Below are 18136 nucleotides of genomic sequence, written 5' to 3'. Positions count from 1 at the left end.
GCAGCTAATGAGTCAAAGACAAAATCAGGAGGTAGCTGATGGATACAAGCTAGAGCAACTGCGCCCAAGCACTGGGTGCTTAGAGTAGAAGAAACACCTTAAAAAGAAGGTACCTCTGATCAGAAGTGAGATTAAAAATGTGGCCATTATGGAGTCAGTTTAAGAACAAGCAAAGAAACTTCCAGGAGATTGCTAAGAACTCTATTTTGAGGTACCTCTTCCCCTTTTCTAGTAGTGCACAGTTCAGTGGTTCTTAGTATAGTTGCACAGTTGTGCAACCAACACCACTGTCTAATCCAGAACATTTTCATCGCCCCCCAAAGAAAGCCTGTCTACATTAGCTGTCACTCCCCATCTCCTGTTCTCCTATCCCCAGGCGGCCACTAATCTACTTTCTGTGTCTATGGATCGCCTGTTCTGATAATTTCATATAAATGGAATCGTGTGGCCTTTTGTGTCTGGCTTCCTTCCCTTAGCATGATATCATCAAATCTCATCCTCATTGTAGCCTATGTCAGTGTTGTATTCCTTATTATGGTTGAGTAATATTCCGTTGTATGAATATACCACATTTTGTTTATCCATTCATCAGTCAGTGGCTATTTGGATTGTTTCCACTTTTGAGCTATTATGAATAATGTTTCCATGAACATTTCCATACAAGTTTTTGTGTGAATAGATGTTTCAGTTCTCTTCAGTGTCCACTTAGGAGTAAAATTGCTGGGTCATATGGAAACTCTATGTTTAGCTTCTGGAGAAACTGCCAAACTGTTTTCCAAAGCACTGTACACTTTTACATCCTCATTAAAAGTGCATGAGGGTTCTAACTGCTCCACGTCCTCACTAATACTTGTTATCGTCTGTCTTTTTAGTTTGGCCGCCCTAGTCCATGTAAAGGAGCATCTCTCTGTGGTTAGGATTTTCCCTTCCCCAAAGGCTAATGAGGATGAACATCTTTTCATCTACTTATCGGACATTTGTAGATTTTCTTTGGAGAAATGAGCTATATTTCCAACACCAGATTTTGCCCTTTGGACAGTGCTGATTTATGTAGTTATGCTAACTGCTCTCTAATCAGGAGAATTGGTAGCTCTGAGATTCAGAACATGTGAAAGGGAGAAGCTTTATGTAAAGTAGTGAAGCGTTTTCCTTTGAATGGGATCATAGAGTCTGAGAATTTAATTGTATTTTAGTATTATGAGAAACCAGTCTCTAAGCATATTTGACCATTCAGTGGAATTTGTTATAATAATACAAACTTTCAGTTTTATAGCTCTATTTTTAGATCACTCTTATGTATATCCTCTCATTTGTAATCTTTATGACACTACTGTGAAATAGGTCGACAGGGTATTATTACCACGTTAAAAAAGTGGAAACTGAGACTTAGTTTGTGATTTGTCATACAAATAGTGGGATTTAAATTCAAGCCTTCTCTCTTTTTATGGTAATGAATTATAGCCATGTCAAGGACTTATGGTGGGGGTGAGCCAACATTGCCAAAAATCAGTGAAATGTCCATCTTCAAATAGACAGTGGAGGCATGGCCAAGTCCCTACAGATTGATACTGACCTCAGAACTCATTATTTGGACAGTCGTAAAACAGGAGGAAGTGCCATTCTTTTCTTTTAGCCCCTCTAACCAGAAAAAGTCGCCATGAAAGAGCAGACTTGTATATCACTGTGTAGTGATTACGTTTCGGAGCACAGAGGATGGCCATGCACAGGAGGAGCAGAGCCGGGGCTGCATTCAGAATGCAAGAAGACGGTGGGATACGCCTTGGTTAGCTGGCTTCGGCCCACTGTGGCCCCTCCTCCCCATCTTCATATTCCTAAACTGACCTCCTTGGGAAACAGGAATTTAAGTGTAGGATGAGTGCAGAAAAAGTGAACTAGCTATTGAGACCAAATAGAAATTGACCTTGAGGCTTACGTTAACTGAGAGACATCACATTAAAAGCTGAAAATTACTTTTAAAGGGTGGAGAGGTGACTGATTTTTTAAATATAGTCTCCATTAAGTCCTTAACCAGGGGCGTCCAACCTTTTGGCATCTCTGGGCCACACTGGAAGAAGAGTTATCTTGGGCCATATGTTAAATACATTGCAACACATAATCACACACACATACACACACACAGACACACACACACAAATCTCATAGTGTTTTAAGTAATTTTATGATTTTGTGCTGGGCTGCACTCACAGCCATCCTGGGCTGCGTGCGGCCCGCAGGCCACGGGTTGGACACCCCTGCAAGCAGTTGTCTTTGTTTTTAACGTCTCTTGTAAACTTAAGTAACTTAGGGGTAGGTGGGAAAAGCAACAGCCTATCGATCATGTGGGACTTGAATTCTGTTAACCATGGAACACAGTTTACCTGCTCATTTGTCTTTCGACCTATGAAAAATTTATTAAACTTGTTTTTGGCCATCTTGTACATATCTTCAATTAAGGTTTTAGAATTTAGAAGATGTACAATATCTATATGAAGTTCTTGTATCATGCATCTTTTCTAACTTAAAACTATAAGCCTTTGTAGTATGTATCACTACTTTAAAAAGATTACCTTCCCTTTGAAAAGGAAAGCATATCAAGCATTTAGCCATCTTCCAAAGGATGACCCACCTGTCCCCACAGCAGCATCAAAACTTATTTTATCAGGAAATTTTATGTAACAAAAAGTTTTAAGCTTTGTGTTCTTGTTGGAGAACTTATATGAAAGTTCTTCTGTCTGTTTTCAAAATATTTTTTGAAGAAGAAATACACATGTCAGCACTCTTGTATTTTACCATGCTGTGTAACACCAAACAGTGGTAACAGTTACTCATTCGCACGGCTGCACCTACAGACCGAAAACACAGGGCAGGGCTTGTAGGCAAATAGTGATTTCAGTGAGTACGTAGTATGAGCTGTTTCTGGAAACAGTTTCCCTGTTCGGGAAACTTTGGGATGAGTAATGGGACTCTGTTGTAAGATTTTCAGTAGCAGAAATTTAGAACAAAAATAAAACATGTCAGCAAAAAACACACAATGGTAAATTGCCACCTGAGTGATTGTGAAAGCCATGAAGACAGTCAGCATGACAGAGATGAGTCACGACTGTAAGCGCCCCTGCCTGCACAACAGAGGCAGAGGGTGTCTCCTTGCATACCTCAACGTGCCGTCCCTTTTTTCCTGCCCTTATTTATTGAGTTTCTTACCTTGCTTTTCCATTCTTCATGTAGAAGAGGTTTCTAGATGTAGTTTCTGTTTCAGTTACATGAATTTTATAATTTATGGAGCTCTGTTTTTCTGGGGGCTCTCTTAGGTGTTTTTTTTTTTAAATATTTTATTTATTTATTTTTAGAGAGGGAAGGGAGGCAGAAAGAGACAGAGAGAAACATCAATGTGTGGTTGCTGGGGGTCATGGCCTGCAACCCAGGCATGTGCCCTGACTGGGAATCGAACCTGCGACACTTTGGTTCGCAGCCCGCGCTTAGGTGTTTTGTACATGTTATCACTCCTCACATCAACCCTGTGAGACAGGTATGCTTATTAACCCCAATTTAAGGGTGAAGAAGCTGAGGTTCAAAGAGGTTAAGTAACTGGTTCAAGGTCACAGGTAATCAATCATATGCAGAACCAAGATTTTACCCCACTTCTGTTTGACACTACTGTCTCCATCTGCAAACTGTGTATACAGTACTTGGTCATAAAGCTAGATGGTTGGTTACTCAGCCTCGCATTAATTCTTTATTTTGCTGCTTCTATAGAGGCCCTCTCCTCTTCTGAGAGAGGCCCATTCCATTCAAAGTGACTCTGAGTCGCTCAACTTGAGCTCAGCAATGCCTCCAAATATCTAAATATTTGAAGGGTCTGGATGGTCATTTTACACCTGAGGTAAAAGCTCTGGCTGTACCTCAGAATGTAAACTATTAAATATATTTTTTAAATCCTCACCTGAGGATATGTTTATTGATTTTAGAGAGATAGGAAGGGTCCGGGGATGGGGGAAGAGAGAGAGAGAAACATTGATGTGAGAGAGAAATATCAATTGGTTGCCTCCCATATGCACCCTGACTGGGGATCGAACCTGCAACCTAGTGCCCTGACCAGGGATCGAACCCTCAGCCTTTTGATAGGATGATATTCCAATCAACTGAGCCACCTGGCCAGGACTGAACTATTGAGTATTTAAGCCAATGAGTTTGAAACAGAGTCCTATTCTGCCACTCCAGCGCAGGCAGGATGGGAGTTTCCACAGAACAGGCCCCTGCCGAGGTTAGGTGTGCAACCTCGGTGTGGGCATGGGTGTCCTGGACAGCCACTTCTCATTTGACAGCAGTAAGCATCAGAGACAAAGGATTGGATTCAGGGTGCTGTTGGTCATGAGCTGGAAGCCTCTGTAATCCTCAAAGTGGTGTGAGAACTGACCAGATTACATCTTCCTTCCACACTGTCAGGCCTTCAACAAGGGTGTTCTCTTCAGACAACTGTCTTGTCTGGTTAACACCCACCTACCCTTTTTTCCTGACTTGTAGTCCAGTTTGCTTAACAGCATCCTCAGATACAATCTTCAGACAAGTTCCACTCTTACCTCGTTGGGTCCTTTGCCTCGAGAGGGCCAGCTCCCACTGCTCGGGGTCTCCTGCAGGCCTTGTCCCTGTACTCCTCGCTCATTTCCGGTGGCTCTTCGTTGGCCCCTCCCCCTAGTTTTTTTTTTTAAATAAACTTGGTTGATGTTCAACTGATCAGTTGGAGGCTCACCTTCCTAGAAGGGATCTTGATTCTCCTTAAAGATCTTAAGAGCTGATTTTTTCCCCTTAGATATTCAATTAATGTTTTTATGACAGAGATGCCAGGGCAGTTCTTCTGGAAGGATCCCAGATTTGGATGTTTTTTTAATATTGAGTTATAAGAGTTCTTTATATATTCTGGGTATGTCTGTTATCAGATAACATGTATGTACATATGTGTGTACGTGTGTGTATATCTATATATACACACACGAATATTTTCTCTTAGTCTGTGGCTTGTCCTATCATTTTCTTAATGGTGCCTTTCAAAGAGAAGTTTTAAGTTTTGATGAAGCTCAGGTTAATGATTTTTTTCTTTTATCATTAGTGCTTCTTGAACCTGTCTTAGGAAATCCTTGCCCACCCTAAGTTAGCAAAGGTTTTTGTACAGTGTTTTCTTCTGGAAGTCTTAGCTTCTATGTTTAGGTCTGAGATCCACTTCATGTTAATTTTTGTTCCTGGAGTGAGGTGTAGGGGCCCAGGTTTATTTTTTTTCTGTGTAGGTATCTCTTTATTCTAGCAGTAATAGTTGAAAAACTTCTTTTTCTCCATCGAATTACCGTGGAACCTTTGTTTAAAGAAATCAATTAATTAAATATGTTTAACTGTATTTCTACACTGTTCAGTTTCATTGATCTATTGATATATGTCTGTCTCTGTGGCAATACTACACTATTCTGGTTTCTGTGGCTTTATAGTAAGTCTTGAAATCAAATACTATAAATGTACATACCATGTTCTTTTTCAAAATTCTTTTGGTCAGTCTATGTGTTTAGAATCTGCCTATCAAATACCTACCAAAAAATGCCTTCTAGAATTTTGATTCACAATGCAAATGAATCAATAAATCAATTTGGCAAGAACTGACATCTTAATGGTATTGAATCATCCAATTTGTGAACACAATATATTTCTCCATTTTTTGAGTTTTTGAGTTCTTTAATTTTTCATAGCAGGGTTTTGTAAAATTATTATACAGTAATATTAGTATATTTTGTACATAGTGTGTTGAATTTTTCCATACTTCAGGTTGCTAATGCATTCTAAATAGTATTTTTGTATTCCATTGTTTAGTTGTTCATTGCAACTATGTATTGATTTTTGCATACTGACCAGGTATCTTGAAACCTTGCAGAATCCCTGTGTTAGTTTTATTAGTTTTTGGTAGATTCCTTAAGATTTTCTAAATATACAGGGTCCAGCACAAACAACACCCCCTTTTGTTGCAAAATTTTTTTTAAAGAATTATTTAAAAAAATATTTTTAGAGAGAGGGAAAGGGAGGGAGAAAGAGAGGGAGAGAAACATCAATGTGTGTTTGCCTATCACATGGCCCCCACTGGGGAGCTGGCCTGCAACCCAGGCATGTGCCCTGACTGGGAATTGAACTGGCAACCCTTTGGTTCACAGCCCATGCTCAATCCACTGAGCTACACCAGCCAGGGCTATTGCAAAATCTTTTATTACAAAAATCATAAGCATGCAATTCTGTGATATAACAATATCACACTCAAGCATACCATATGACATTTTAGGTGAAATGTTCAAATTAAAACTGGAAGTTATTACACCCATATTGTTAGCCTACAAACCACACTCAAGCAGGCCTTACTGCTGCCGGATCCTGTACTATCGTGTCATCTGTAGATAAAGCCCCTTTTATTCATTCCTCTCCAGTTCCTGTGCTTTTCATTTCCACCTGTTGATTTATGGTACTGGCTGGGACCTCTAATACCATATTAAGTAGAAGTGATGAGAGTGAACATCGTTGCCTTGTTCTGATCTTAGGGAGCAAAGTGTCTCTCACCACTAACTGTGATGCTAGCTGGAGGTTTTTCGTAGATGGCCTTTATAAGATTGAGGACTGTTGTTCTGTTTCTAGTTTGCTGAAATTATTTATAATTAAATTTGTTTAAATGCTTTTCTGCATTTATTGAATTGATTATATGATTTTTTTAACCTGTATTTTGTTGAAATGGCAGATTATTTTGATTTTCAGATGCTGACACAGCATGCATCCTTGAGATAAACCTCACTCGGTTAGGACTATTACCCTGTTGTGCATTACTGGGTTTGACGTGCTGACACTTTGGATCCATATCTGGCAGTGGCCTGTCCATGAGGGCAGATGGGCTGCACCGTTCCTGCCGGATGCTGGGACAGCTTTGAGCACGCTCTGCAGAAATCTAAAGTGTTAGTGAAGCCCGCAGGTACCCCCCAAATAATCTCATCTCCTTTTCCACCTGTCCGTTGAAATGTACTGACATGAAAAACAACACAGAATATATAGGACACGGTTAGAAGTATGAGTTTGAGAGTAAATATTTGGTTCCTTGAAGACAGGGACTTTATCAAATTCATTTTCTATCAGTAAAAGATTAAATTCAACTGGTGCTACAGAGACCCGAAATTGCAGCGGCTTACGCAGAGTGGGAATGTATTCTTCCCTTCCGTGCCCGGTGCTGCTCTCAGCCACAGAAGTCCCGGTGGACGCAGACTTCTCGAGCGGACTGCTCTGCCTAACCGATGATGTGACCTTAGTTATCCTTGTAGTCGAAGGGGGCCACATCCACATCCCAGCAACGGCAGGGTGAGGAAAGGGACCAAGACACGGAGGAGGAGATACCAAGAGTGTGTGTCCCCTAACAGCCTGAGCAAGAGACTTCCACATATGTAATACCTCCCACTGACTGGAGCTGAGTCATGTGGTCACAGCAAAGCAAGGGTTTCACGGCAAGAGTTGTGGAGAATAAATAGTCATTCTCTGTATTGGAAAACCTACACCTTTTTTCTTTCTAACATTTAAATGGTGTTTCTGGAAGTTCCTGAAACAAAGTTATTTGCAACATTTCTCTTTCTGGGCCTGAGTTTTCTGGAATAGTAAAGTTATGTTAACAAAGAAGTGGAAAAGAAAAGTCACATTAATGTACACTAAGCTGTGTGGGTGTGAATAGTTTTGGTTCTCAGAATCTGTATACCTAGGACTTTGCGTGGTGCACCCTGTGGTACTCAGTAAATGTCCATTGACTGTATATTATATTCATGTTTCTAGAATCCTTGTGCCAAAAATAGAAACAGGAAAGGTTAATAAGGATAAGTCCCAAATTGTCAAAATGGTAAGATCCAGAACTGCATTAGATACTGACTTTATTGCCTAAAGTCATGTCAGATGCACAAGGGTAAGTCTGAACTGCATATCATTGCCACATACGAAGATAGGGATTAGGGAACAGTCTTGGCTCAAGAGAAGTAGGTGTCACCAATTTTATTATATACTTCTCCAGGTATTGAAGTCTTAACTTGCACCAAACTGAGACTTTCTTGCAGCATTCAGAAAAAATGGGAACAGGTTTAAGGCTATGACTTTTCCATCACGCACTTCCATGTTCTTTAGTGCCAAGCCACATTCCAGCTGAAATCTCATGTGTCACTAATGGTACGCTCTCTTGCCTAGGAAATACACGCAAAAGAAAGATGCTGGACTGAGGAGATCTTGTTTCTGTCACTCTGAGACCTTGGAGGTCACTCAACCTCCTCTGTGGGTTGTTGTTTTTTGTGTGTGTGTGGACTGTTATGGAATTGACTCTTGAAAAACATACTATAAGAATTTATGAACAGCATGTTTGAATGATGTATTCTCACATAAGCATGAAATATGATGTGGCTTTGAACAAAGCTCTGGCTACATTAAACATGGGCCCCAGCTGCATGTGGAAATGTGTAGGGAAGTGAGTGCCATTTGGACAAACACCTTGCCTATAGGGTTGTAAAACTGTCTGATTAAGTATGAATTAGAGGGAATGGGTCAATAGCCAAGGGCTGGGATAGGATAAATCAGAGCCCTAGAAGCCATTTCAGATAAACTCCTCAAGTGCATGTCTAGTCTGTTAGAGTTGGGGGTTCGGGGGATGGGAATGCCCTGCCAAGTGAAATGTGATAACCTGAGAAGGTTCTGAATTATGGAGCCGGGTGTTCAGTGAGCCCTGCTGTCTTTTATGAGGATTCCAACTGGCTCCCACATCTCCCACTGTATCTCGGAAGGTGGATTCTAGGTGCTGGATTGAACTGCCATCCTAAAAAGGCCTGGCACTCGGCTGTTAGGAACATGATCATTTACTGGCTCACTACCTCCAAAGTGCTGAGTGACTGAACAAGGTCGCAGAAAACCCTCTGAAGTTATCAGCTGTTTCCACATTATTTGGGGTTTCCCATTCAGATGTTTCTTTCCCTACCTGCACCCCCTCTCCCACTTGCTTTTTGTCCCTGAGGCATTTCAAAATGAGAGAAAGGAAGAGAAGAACCAACCCAGAAATCACGTACTAAGTTCTAGCACCTGCCTCCTCACTATCCCTCTCCACACAGACACCATATGAAAATAGAACTGGTTCTTTTTTCTTGAGGTTATCTTCGGTCTTGTACGTGTTAGTTCTATTTTTGTCTTGATCACACCATTTTCAGATGCTCCATGGTAGCAGGATTGAGTGCCAGTGCTTTGCATGATTCTGGGTTGGGAAGGGGCATGCTTCTGGAATAGATAAGAAGAGGGCAAAGTGGCATTTGAACTCCAGGATGGCAAAGTGAATCTCGATGGTTTGACCGTTTCTTTCCTGATTGGGGAAGGAAAGGGGAGGGAGTGGATGTGGGGTCTACTCAGAGGAGGGGGTACAGGCATCCAGCATGCTGGAGATTCCCTCCCGCTATTTTATCCAGATGGAAGGTTGCAAAAAACTTCACCAAGGGAAGCAAGAGGTCCCAGAAGGGGAGCCCAGAGCCTATCATTTGTCTAACTGGCGGAGAGGGTCCGTGCAGCGGTTCACACAGGTCGCCCCACGGGTGCGGACTTGAGCCTTGGTTGGCATTTTTGGTCTTGCAGGGAGAGCCACTCCTTTCCTGCAGTTTCACCTACCTGCAGCCATTCGGGGAAGAGCAGGAGGCACGAAGAACACATTTTAAAGCCCCTCTGTGCTGCACCGAGGGCTGTGCTAGAAGTGTTTGCATGTTATTTATCCCCTCAGCAGCCCTGTGACTCTGGCGTTTGTCCCTTGTTTTGCAGATGGAGGCCTGAGATACAAAGCATAATTATTGTCAACCCAAGTGGCAGAGCCAGGTTCAAACCCGGGTCCGTCTGGTTTCCAGGCTCAGGATTCTTTCACATAGAGAGGTCAAGATAGAAATCTCAGGGTCTCCTCAAGGTGTAAGTGGCTCACATTCCCAGAGAGCCAGAGACAGTTGTCTCTTTGTCTCCCTCTAAAGATGGTTCTGGGGTAACAGTTTGTTCATGAAGGGTGTTTTAATCCCCCAGCGCTTCCCATAAAGCTCTCGTGAGCTCCCACCTGATGTCAGCTGTGACCTCATGCCAGGCATGCTGACCACCTGACACTTTTGAAAGGACTTGTTTGAACTACATTAATGCACTTCACTTCTTTTCCTTCTACAGATAGATCTGTCTGTAGAAACTCTCTTCAGCTTCATGCAAGAGCGCCAGAAAAGATATGCCAAATACGCCGAGCAGATCCAGAAAGTCAACGAGATGTCCGCCATCCTCCGCCGCATACAGATGGGCATCGACCAGACCGTGCCCCTGATGGAGAGGCTCAACAGCATGCTGCCGGAGGCCGAGCGGCTGGAGCCCTTCAGCATGAAGCCAGACCGGGAGCTCAAGCTGTAGAAGCATTTCTCCCTTCCTGCCCAGCGGGTGGCCGGTGGGAACAGAGCCTGGCACCACCGATACCCTGAGGACACTTGGAAACAAAGTCATACGATGTGGCCAGGGCTCGGAGCTGGCTGAAGGGGAGGCAAAGCAGCCCCGCTGGCTCAGAAACCTGACTCTGCCCTTCCAACCCCTTTCCTTGATGCGGTTCCCTTTGCAAAGTGAACCCAAGCCATCCTCGGTGTTACTGAAAGTTGGAACAGTTTTATTAGGAATTCTTTACAGAACTCTGCATTGGGAATTATTTTTGTTTAGTTTTTTTTTGTAATTGAGAGTGTATATTATCTAGTCTGGTGTGTAGAGTGGAAATCTGGAGAGAAGGGGAGAAATATTTTAAGAAGCCTCCATGAACTTTTACTCACGAGGCTCGCTGGGTTACGGGCTGTACACATAAAGAAGTGATTTAACCCAAGTCCGTGTGTTGTTACTGTCCCTGCCCTGTTTCCGCCCTAGCAGGCCTTTGTCCAAGGCACCCTCATTCCATGCTGGTGAAATGCTGGTGTTCCTGTTTGTCAGTTTGTGGTGTCCCTCGTGTGTCCTCATTCGCAAACTGGTGACTCCCTCTGCACACCCTCAGCGGTTCATCTTCCCCACTGATAACTAGTTTCCTTGGGGCATAGTGTAGGTTTCCTTTTACTACATCAGCCCTGGCCTGGCAAACCTGTGGTGCGGCCAGGCCTTGACAGGGCACCTGAGAGCACTCGCTCAGCAGGTGCTTACGGAGCCCATCTGATGTACTGGGGACACAGAAGTGGCTGCAGGGTCCCTGCCCTGCTTCTCTGAAGACAGTGAACTCAAAATGCTGCTGAAATTCTACGGGAGTTTAGGAAATGAAGCAATTTGAGTAACCGCAAAAGTACTTCATGCAGTACTTTGCACATCATAAATGTTTTAATGTAAAAAAAGACTGAAGAAGCAAAGCAGTGGAATGTAGGACCAGATCCAGGTAGGGAAACTGAGACTGAGAGCAGGGATGAAGGGGAGCCCGGGGCCAGGCCGGGGTACCGTGCAGGGTGCAGGGTGCAGGTCTCACGGTGCTCCCTTTGCTCTTCCAAATCTCAGCGGTATGTTTTAAGATGATCTTATTTAACTTAGCATATCTCAGGTAAACTTTATCTGCTTCTTGGATTTTTACATTTTTAAAATCTTGGATTTTAATCAGATACTATATTGCAAGGTTGTTAGAACCCAGAATAAAATGTAGAACAGAAGCAAACAGCCTGAAACAGTGTGCAGAGAAGGATCAGTGGATGACGATGTAGTCCAGAATGGAATATAGTTCAAGATGATCTATATTCTGAACTACATTCTGAGTGACAGAAGAAACATGACATTTTAAGCTAAATGGAAAAAAGTAACGTAAAAAAATTCAGACATATGAAAGTAACAACAGCTTCCAGGATTTTCTAAGGACCAAAAAAAAAAAAAGCCAAGATTATTCATTCCCTCTGACCTGGAAAGGCAAAGATGGAAACCAGAGCCCCAGAAAGAAGCCAGGGTACCATCTACCTTTCTCCAAGGGAACCCTCAGCTTCCATTTCTGCCCTCCTGGGCGCTGGTGTCTCTTTCCCCCTGAGTAAGGTGGGGTGGGGCCATCAGCCTGAGGAGGTAAAGTGGTCTGCACGAGCCATGGAGGAATCAGAAGCAATGTGTGGGAATGGGGAGCTACACCTTTAACCTTTGTTGGGCCAGGTGGGTGAAAAAAGTTTGTCTTTATAATGCCTTTTGATGGTCAGGGTTTTATTTTATAAATTATTTTATTGTTGTTCAATTACAGTTGTCTGCTTTTGGAGTTGTCCCTCCAACCCCAGCCAAACCTATCTCCCTTTCTTGCTTTCACCCCCTCCCCTTGGTTTTGTCCATGTGCCTTTATAGTTGTTCCTGAAAACCCTTTGTCCCATTATCCCCTCCCAGCTCCCCTCTGGTTACTGTCAGATCTTAATTTCAATGTCTCTGGTTATATTTTGCTTGCTTTTTTTGTTGTTGTTGATTAGGTTCAGGTTAAAGATGAGATCATATGGTATTTGTCCTTCACTACCTGGCTTATTTCACTTCGCATAATGCTCTCTAGTCCCATCCATGCTGTTGCAAAGGGTAGGAGCTCCTTTCTGCTGCATAGAATTCCATTGTGTGAATGTACCAGTTTTTTGATCCATTCATTTAGTGATGGGCACTTAGGTTGCTGCCAGCACTTGCCTATTGTAAATTGTGATGAACATTGGGGTGCATAGGTTCTTCTGAATTGGTGTTTCAGGGTTCTTAGGGTATAATTCCAGCAGTGGAATCGCTGGGTCAAAAGGCAGATCCATTTTTAGTTTTCTGAGGAAATTCCATACTGTTTTCCACTGTGACTGTACCAGTCTGCATTCCCACCAACAGTGCACTAGGGTTCCCTTTCCTCCACATCCCCTCCAACACTTGTTTGTTGATTTGTTTATGATGGCCATTCTCACCAGTGTGAAGTGGTATCATAGTGGTTTTAATTTGCATCTCTCTGATGGCTAGTGATGCTGAGCATTTTTTCATATGTCTCTGGGCCCTCTGTATGTCCTCTTTGGAGAGTGTCTGTTCAAGTCTTTTGCCCATTTTTTAATTGGGTTGTTGGTCTTCTTGGAGTGGAGTTAGTTGTGTGAGTTCTTTATATATTTTGGAGATTAAACCCTTGTTCACAGTATCATTGGCAAATATGTTTTCCCATATAGGTGGTTCTCTTTTCATTTTAATGCTGTTTTTTTAGCCATGCAGAAGCGTTTTAATTTGATGAGGTCCCATTTATTTATTCTTTCCTTTCCTTTATGTCCCTTGCTTTAGGGGACATATCAGTGAAGATATTGCTGCATGAAATGTCTGAGATTTTCCTGCCAATGTTTTCCTCTAGGACTTTTATGGTTCATGACTTATATTTAAGTCCTTTATCTACCTTGAATTTATTTTTGCATATGGTGTAAGTTGGTCAGGTTTCACTTTTTTGCATGTAGCTGTCCATATCTCCCAACACCATTTGTTGAAGAGGCTATTTTTACTCGATTTTGTGCTTCTTCCCCCTTTGTCAAATATTAATTGACCATAGAGACTTGGGTTTATTTCTGGGCTCTGTGTTCTGTTCCACTGGTCCATGTGCCTGTTTTTATGCCAGTACCAGGCTGTTTTGATTACAGTGGCCCTGTAATACAGTTTGATATCAGGTATTGTGATCCTTCCTACTTTGTTCTTCTTTCTCAAAATTGCTGCAGCTATTCAGGGTCATTTATGATTCCACAGAAATTTCTGAAATGTTTGTTCTATATCTGTGAAATATGTCATTGGTACTTTAATAGGGATTGCATTGAATCTGTAAATTGCTTTGGGTAGTATGGACATTGTGATGATGTTAATTCTTCTAATCCATGAGCATGGTACATGCTTCCATTTGTTTGGGTCTTCCTTAATTCTTTCTCTAGTGTTGTATAGTTTTCTGAGTACAGGTCTTTTACATCGTTGGCTAGATTCATTTGTAGGTACTTTATTTTTCTTGTTGCCATATCAAATGGGAATTTTTTCCTGATTTCTGTTTCTGATATTTCATTATTGGTGTACAAAAAAATGCCTTTGATTTCTGAATATTGACTTTGTATCCCGTTGTTTTGCCAAATTCACTTATTAGGTCAAGCAGTTTTTTGGTGGAGTCTATAGGATTTTCTATGTACACTAGCATGTCATCTGTAAACAATGACAGTTTTGCTTCCTCCTTTCCAATTTGGATGCCTTTTATTTCTTTTCCTTGTCTGATTGCTGTGGTTAGGACTTCCAATACTATGTTGAATAGGAGTGGTGAAAGCACACATCCTTGTCTTGTTCCTGATCTTAGTGGGAAAGCTCTAAGTTTTTGCCCATTGAGTATGATGTTGACTGTAGGTCTCTCATATAAGGCCTTTATTATGTTGAGGAATGCTTCCTCTATTCCCACTTTGCTAAGTGTTTTTATCATAAATGGGTTCTGTACCTTATCAAATGCTTTTTTGGTATCTATTGCCATGATCATGTGATTTTTGTCTTTTGTTTTATGCGATGTATTATGTTTATTGATTTTCAAATATTGCACCATCCTTGCATCCTTGGGATGAATCCCACTTGATCATGGTGTATGATCTTTTTAACATATTGCTGGATGCGGTTTGCCAATATTTTGTTGAGGATTTTAGCATCTATGTTCATCAATGATATTGGCCTGAGGTTTTCTTTCTTATGTCTTCATCTGGTTTTGGGATTAGAATGATGCTGGCTTCATAAAAAGAGTTTGGGAATCTTCTATCTTCTTGGTGATGGTCAGGGCTTTAATGGGGCCATAAACCATTTATTTCTAGAGCAGTTCATTAGAGAGGTCAAATCAAGAAAGATGCTCAGTAACTTAGAAACCTATTAAATAGCTCGGTTATTTGGGAGATGCCATGGAGGAGAAGACAGCAACATTGATTGAATAATGTGTCTTCCCTTTACTGATGTGCAGTGCCCCTTCTTTCATGCGTTACACTTCCACGCAGTAGAGACCTGGTTCCGGACTGCCTTCCAGTCCACCAATCTGTCTTTGCATACTGTTTCATGTTGTCTATTTGTTTTTATATTATTCTAATATGGCTATACTAGATCCCACCTACTCTCATTATTATTTTTTTAACTTCATTTTTTTAAATCTTCAAACTGGCAGAAAAGTGAAAAAAATTATACAAAGAATACTCGTCTCCCTTTCCCCTTTGACTGACAGTAAGTGGCATTTTAACGCCATTACCATCATGATCTGTTTTCGAGTTCCTGGAGGATAAAGACCCAGCTCTGAACATGAGGACATGCTTGTAGCTTTCAAAGAAGGAAGGGCTGGTTGTCTACAGGGCTGTTACAGAGCTCAGGGCTCAGGTGTCAGTCCCCTCACTGCACTTCAAAATGTACATAATAAAATGAATTAGACAAAACATGGCATTCACTGAGATTTGAGTCCTAACAAAGTAGGCTACTTATGACTAGGGAGCAGTGGAGAAGAACAATAGGTAAATTCAATATTTTTTTAAAGAATTCTAGTGCATTAAATATTTATGGTGTGTGGTGGTTTTGCAGTGTTGTCCACTTGGCTGACTGACACTGTTTCCCAGAATTTCCATCCTTGTTTATTTCTGGCTAAGTTTGGCCACAAGACAAATGTGCAGGAGATTTGTTAGTGTAATGCAACGACCATGCTTACTCACTGAGAGTTGCTATCGGTCAGGCCATGTGGCATCTCATGCACATTTCATGGATCTTGTGGGAAGCAGCTGGGCCCACAGCTTCTCCAGCTCCCCCAGATCCCAGAGAACTCTGCCTGCTGCTCTTCCAAACCCCGGGCCAGCTTCTCCTTCAGGGCATCTGCAGCAGGGACGAAGGCTTAGAAGAGAGGCCTGTGTAGGTTCTGGTGAGAGACAGGTGCTGGTTGTATCTTGTTGCTTGCAGGCTTCAGTTGTACTGGCTCTGCTCTATCCAGCTTTGCCTATTGGCCTCGTGACTTTAGGTGAAGAAAAAACAGCTGAACTGGGATTCAATTTTTACCAACTCCTGTAATTAATTGCTTAAGAGCAGTGTCTTTAAGAACCCCCTTATTCTACATCATTCCTGGTAGTTCTTCTCTGGTAACTTGGTGTTACCTGTCCTTTCCTTCCTGAATATTTCACTTTTTCCAGCAGATTCTGGGAATCTGAATGATTTGTTATTTCAAGAAAGTTATGCTAGATGTCTGCTGGGTAATATTCAGTGACCCATCTGGCTACTACAGTATGTTTCAAAAGCAAGGAGGCCGCTGGAGCTGTGGCAAGAGCCCTGGCTTGGAGTTTCCAGCCTTGATCCTCGGTAAGTCATGTTCCCCTGGACCTGTTGCCACCTCCCTATGGCATGAGCTAGGCTGGATGGGTGCTCAAGACCTTCCAGCTCTGAGTCCAAGCCTGCAATTCTGACACTCTTTGGTAGCAACGAGGACCATCTTTAACTGTCATGCCCAAGCATGGCCAAGGGTCTTGGCGTAATGACTCTGAATTCTGAGTTCCTAAGGGAGAGCTGCTTTCCTTCTTTTTGTAATCATAAATTTAGTATCCCATGGCTCCCTTCTTTTATGAATCTGTTTTGCCTGTCAGTTTATTCATCTGTGTTTATGAACACCACCAAACAGGCTCCTGTAATGAAGACTTCTTGTTTGACTAGCTGCAGTAGGTCTGCAGAAGCTGGCCTTCACTCCTTGCATTATGTGTATGTAAATTTTCAAAACATGATTTGTGGGGTTAAGAGCATGCGATAATGTAGACTTCATGAGTGCCTTAATACAGATTTTGTGTCTTGGTTTCCCTCAAAATTTCCTCACTGTTAGTAACTCACTTATATTCCCTGCCAGAGTGCTTATTTGATGAAATCAGTTTTGAGGACTTCATACCCTGAAATACAGGAGTGCACTTGGGAAAAGACGTGGGTTTTTCTTGTTGTTATATCTTTGTTTCTTCCTCTAATATATATATGAAAAAGGTACATTACAGGTATTACAACCGTGCCACTTCCAAGGTTACATAAGCCAGTAGCCCTAGGGGACTGACATGTGCCACTGGTTGTGTGGATTTGTGGAATTTATTGAGCTTTGGCATTACCCCTAGCAAGTCCCAAAGCAATATCAGGAATCTTCAGAAATTGGGGGTTGTGAGCAAACACTATACAGTGTTTTCTACAGAATTTACTATACAGTAAATTCTAGATTGAAATTTTTCTCTTCCCAACTTGTTTTTATACCTCAGCTAAACCTAGATATATAGTATTCAGTAGGAAGTTACCTTAAATGTTGATACTAAAGATTGTAGAGTGAAGTAAAATATTTTCTTCTTGCAGACTTTTTAGGTGTAAGGTTTTTCTCAATCATTTGAGAATTTCGCTTTTCTTTCCCCCACCCTTTCATCCCTCGGTTAAGAGCTACATAGTGCCCCAGAGATGTCATTGTTCACTCATTTACAAGTAACATTGTACTTCTTGCACACATACAAGGCATTCAGTGTCAGGGCTACAAAAGGGAAGGGTAACCAGATAAATTAGTCATGTTTCAGATGAAAAAGTCAAAACATTTTTAGCAACTAAAGCTAGTTGGCTCCTAGTGTAACCTGTCTCGTGTGGTATGCAGGTGTGTACACACGCACCTGTTACTCTTAGGAACTTGGTCTACGTTGTGTCACCGTGAGGCCTGATGGCATTAATGATGCTGCTACCTTTTATTACATGGTGAGGCACAATCTACCCGAGAGCTTTTGTGAAGCGAATACTTTTCATTTAGACCCTGGCTGCACTAACCCTCCTACAAGGCGACAGTCTGCATTTCCTGTGGCCTTAGCATTTCAGACTCTAGAACCAAAGGAACTAAACTTGTTTTTACATCAACACAGTTTGATGTTTATGCACATAAACTGCAACAATATGAATGACTTGTAAACATCTTCCAAGAAGGTGCTGTAATTTCCCAGTTGATTTTGCAACACTTTCAAGATATAACCAGTATAATTATGCTGTACAAAGATGAACGGGCCCCACAGAATGCTAGAAATAACTTACTTCCCTCTTCCATTTATAGACGTGGAAGACTAATACTCAGAGAAAAGCACCTAGACAAATTTGTTTACTAGAC

At 41.8% G+C, this 18136-nt stretch overlaps 1 protein-coding gene across 1 annotated transcript in view; it reads left to right on the top strand.

Moving 5' to 3' along the window:
• The window catches only part of BORCS5 (BLOC-1 related complex subunit 5), a 73906-nt gene extending 62455 nt beyond the window's left edge, over positions 1 to 11451 (top strand). The window contains exon 4 of the mRNA XM_045829566.1: positions 10213 to 11451. Within this exon, the coding sequence (XP_045685522.1) occupies positions 10213 to 10443 (231 nt within the window). The 3' untranslated portion in view covers positions 10444 to 11451. The remainder of the gene's footprint in view (positions 1 to 10212) is intronic.
• The last annotated feature ends 6685 nt before the right edge of the window (positions 11452 to 18136 follow it).

Source organism: Phyllostomus hastatus, unplaced genomic scaffold (assembly GCF_019186645.2).
Source record: "Phyllostomus hastatus isolate PE091 unplaced genomic scaffold, TTU_PhHast_1.1 phas_scaffold_93, whole genome shotgun sequence".
NCBI classification, from domain to species: domain Eukaryota; kingdom Metazoa; phylum Chordata; class Mammalia; order Chiroptera; family Phyllostomidae; genus Phyllostomus; species Phyllostomus hastatus.
The sequence above is the reverse complement of the archived record's forward strand: the minus strand, read 5'-3'. Positions and strand labels throughout refer to the sequence as shown.